Source organism: Parasteatoda tepidariorum, chromosome 10 (assembly GCF_043381705.1).
Source record: "Parasteatoda tepidariorum isolate YZ-2023 chromosome 10, CAS_Ptep_4.0, whole genome shotgun sequence".
Classification (NCBI taxonomy): Eukaryota; Metazoa; Arthropoda; class Arachnida; order Araneae; family Theridiidae; genus Parasteatoda; species Parasteatoda tepidariorum.
Window position 1 is genome coordinate 71,884,244 of NC_092213.1, and position 4,189 is coordinate 71,888,432.

The window sequence follows — 4,189 nt, forward strand, 5'->3', positions numbered from 1 at the left end:
GCTTCACGGCCCAGGTGCCCAATAAAATCTAAACACTAGGACTAGTAAAACGTTTTAAATATTCAACGAAAGTGACTCATAAAATATATGTCGTAAGTTGATTTTATTTTAAAAACGACTTCGAGCAGCCAAATCACTTTTGAGTTTATGACTATCAATGTTAAACTCCATAGCTTTATAATTTAGAACCCTACTCAGAAAACAAGAGAACTCATGAATCAAGTTGTGGGACAAGCTAGCCTTCGATGAGGACTTTTTTGATAGAACTTATCCGCATTTGTATTGCATGAAGAGGAAAACCACAAAAGCATCCTACAGTTAGCCTGATAACGAGGGGAATCTAACCAATAATCCGTGTACCACTGAGGATATTTAACACCAGAATTGTGATCGACGCGAATCAAGATGAGAGTCGCTTCGGGACAGTCATCGGTGGAATTCGAACCTGAGACACCTCACTGATAGGCATTTTATCCTCTAAGCCACCATAGTTACATCATGAGTATATAGTTCTTATTCTACTCGAGCACTGCAGCCTATCACAAGCCAAGGCTGTCTTTCAAAGTTTCCTTCAAATGATCCGATCCTGAGCTTTTGGACTCAATTTATTTACTTCCATCTACTCAAAATCTCTTTCAGCATTATTCAGTGGGTTGTCTTCCTTTCGCTATCTTTGATATACTCGGGAAAAGTTATTTCTTGCTGGATATGAATCATCATCTTTAAATACTGTATGATCCACTCATCAAATACAAGATGGTTTTATTATTTTTGATGACAGTTCGTCATTTTTTTTAATCTATCATTTTCTAAAATACTCGCTGTTATATTTTGTTCTATTTATTGTCACCGACAATAATTTATATTTGATATAATGAGTATCGTATTGGATACTTTAGAAGTATTGTAAGACCACTTTAAAATATCGTTATCACAATGTTTCAAGATATCAAAATTTGACGATTCAATGTTATATTGCTGAACTCTAGTTATTACACGTATTAAATCGAGCAAAATATTATTTTGTTTTTCTTAAGTATAGTCTGCAGTACTGGATTTTTTTCTCTTTTAGTTTTAAATACGAATCCATTTCCGGAATGCTGTATGTATATGAAATTAGTGGAGTAACTAATGATCCAGAAGCTGGATTATTCTGGCTGCTTTATCAGGGTCAAGCTAATGTGACAGACAATCTCACTCACTACAATTTCGGTAAGTCTTTGAATTTTATTACAGAAATTTATTTCTTAAATATTTGAATCATATTTCAAATTACATTGCATTGAAAATTTATTGAAATGGTATACACAATTTTATCAAAGCTCTAGCGCAAACTTTTCCCTATAACAACACTTTCAAAATATTTTTTTTTCATGGAGTCATTGTAGTATTTATATCTTCTGAATTATTTAAAGTTGTCGTCACATTAGATACATTATTTCTTCCAAAAATAAATGGAAACTTGGATAGTTGGAATAGAAAATGGAATACTACTTTTACGATTTTTCTACGATCACAGAAATCTAACGAAATTTTTAATTTTTAATTTTATTTTAATGTAGATAGCGAAACAAAAGGAAACTGAAATAGTTTGAATAGGAAATCGAATACTACTTTTTTAATTTTTCTACGATCACATAAAGCTAACGCAAAATTTTTTCATCAGAAAATGAATTTAATGCCTTTTTATACTTTAATAATTTAATTTAATACTTTTTAATTTAATAATTTTATTTAATACTTTTTAAATTAATTTAATACTTTTTTTTAATATACATTTTTACTACATTTTTCATACTAATTTACTTTTTACCTCTAAATTATTTTTTAGGCTTATAACAAAATGAAAGTGTATATAGTAAGATGGATTTTAATAATTTTTTTGTTTTAAAAGCTGAATCCATTAAATAAAAACTTTTTTTTTTATTATTTTTTTTTTATCTTTATTTAATTTACAGTTTAAGTTAATGTCTGAAAAAATATTTCATTAATTTCAGTTTTGAAAATCAAATTTTATAAACTTCAATAACTCTCAGTGTTATAGAAGAAATTGAAAGATTCAAAGAAAAATATTCTTTTTTTTTAATCGTTTAAGAATCTAAAGGGGAAAATTAAATTACATTTGATTTGTTTGCCATTAAACAAATTTTTTTTTATCACACAGTGTCTAATATTAACTCTTTACTTTTATTTGAATGAAATATTCTCGGTCTATTTACGTACAATTTACTAAACAAAGTTAAAGAAATAATTTTTGAAACAATTCTTTTCAGGTCCAGATCAACTTATTATGCAAGACAAGGAGCATTTGGTCATGTGGTACAAGAAAGCACATTTCTGAAAAGTATTTTATTACTAGTTTGACCAACGATAGTGTAAATAAAAATTTAAAAGAGTACTTTTTACACATGTTAAACTTTAAGTTCTATTTTGTATGTAAAAAAAAATAAAGGATTCGTCTCATGCGTTTTGTTGTTTGGTAAACTTAAGAATTCTAATTTTAAAATGAAGGGATTTAATCTTGAGTTGAATGTATAAATGAAATAACAGTTATGATATAGACATATTCTAAATGTTTTACAGTAGAAAGAATGTAAGTACTATAATAATCAAATAAAATTGCTTATTGTGGTAAACACAATCTTTTACATTTAACCTTTTGCACTCGAAGTCCTTTTAACTGTTAAAAAAATGGACGCAACTACTAACATTTTGACCGATTTTTTTTACAAACTTATCTTATAATACCCGGAGATCACTGAATGTTCTGTTCTGTTCGGTTTACCTGGGCTCCTGAGGTCAAATGCTCGTCCTTTTCCCATTCATCATAAAATATCCGTAATGGACATACATAGTACTGTTGTACTACTGGTTGAGATGAACCTGAAAGTTAAAAATGAAAAGAAGCATATCCTGTGTGATATGTCAGCTTGATGGAATTAGATCACTGAATGAAGTGGTAACTAAACATTAAGATGAAAAAAATTTCACAATTAGAGTGGGGGGGGGGTAATTTACAGGTGACTGACAGTCACCTCTCGAGGGGAAGGGGTTAAATTTTCTCTGACATTCATACATTTCGTTAGGTACTGCTAATTATCATTACTGTTAATTACCTGTAAAAGTAATTCTGGTAGTACAACTTGTATACATCGAACTTTTTATCCGAAATAATAACATACCTGCCAACTTTAATTTTTTCCGAGAATGGATTTTCAGAGTGGTTGTAAAACAATAAACGAAAAACAATCTGACTCAAAAATATATTTATAATTTGATCCTGTTGAAATTCGCTTGCGCAAGGATTATCATGCTTTCATATATTTATTGTAATTCGTATGTAGCGGTGGTCAAACTCATTTATAATTTAAAAAGTTAATTGGAATAACCTGAGTATTGCTACCACTTTAAATATGAAAATAGAATCTTATGGAAAATCCGGAATAGTTTGCAGGTTTGTTAAAAACTATTTCCATGCCTGCCGACTATAACGCTATTTGCAAAAAAATTTAGGGGTATAATAATTAGGTGTAAATATTAATCAGGGTTAAACAGAAAGAACTGGTAGCCAAATTATTTTTGTAACAGTTTAATTGTGGTCGGGGTAAGGATAGTTTGCTTTATTTAATTCACCACTACTTTGTTCGAATAAAAAATTGTATAACTACACTTTCAACGCACATGGATTGCATGTGTTTGTTATAACCCTTTCACATACCTGCCAACTTTTCCGGAAGATTTTTTTTCATATTTAAAGTGGTAGTAAATATATACTATTTTTTCTTTTATAAACTTAATTTTTAAATGATTTTGATCACCACTATTCTTACCAAAATTAAGCACATATATTAATATGCGTTACTATCATGGTTGTCAACTAAAGTTTTTTCAAATGCAACGTATTTGTTAGCTTAAAATTGAAGTTTTAATTCCATTTTAATACCACTGGGAAAAATGATAATGGAAGGGATTTAAAGTTGGCAGGTATGCTTTCAATACGGCGAAAAATCAGTCCGAGTACGCCCCATTGCCGGGATCAGTTATTTCTCCTTCAAACGATTATTAGATAAAAATAACTTTTATGCCTGAAAAGTTGAAGGTCTTGGAGACGCATAAACGTCCCCATAACCGCGCATCATCAACAAAAATGATTTCACAAGCTTTATTGATGGGACAGCATATGTCCCGC

The 4,189-nt window shown here is 29.6% G+C and overlaps 1 protein-coding gene across 1 annotated transcript in view; it reads left to right on the forward strand.

Moving 5' to 3' along the window:
* LOC107457412 (uncharacterized protein CG3556) overlaps nucleotides 1-2,465 on the forward strand; it is a 142,454-nt gene extending 139,989 nt beyond the window's left edge. Inside the window, exon 11 of the mRNA XM_071187100.1 lies at nucleotides 2,274-2,465. Coding sequence (XP_071043201.1) covers nucleotides 2,274-2,341 — 68 coding nt within the window. The 3' untranslated portion in view covers nucleotides 2,342-2,465. The remainder of the gene's footprint in view (nucleotides 1-2,273) is intronic.
* The last annotated feature ends 1,724 nt before the right edge of the window (nucleotides 2,466-4,189 follow it).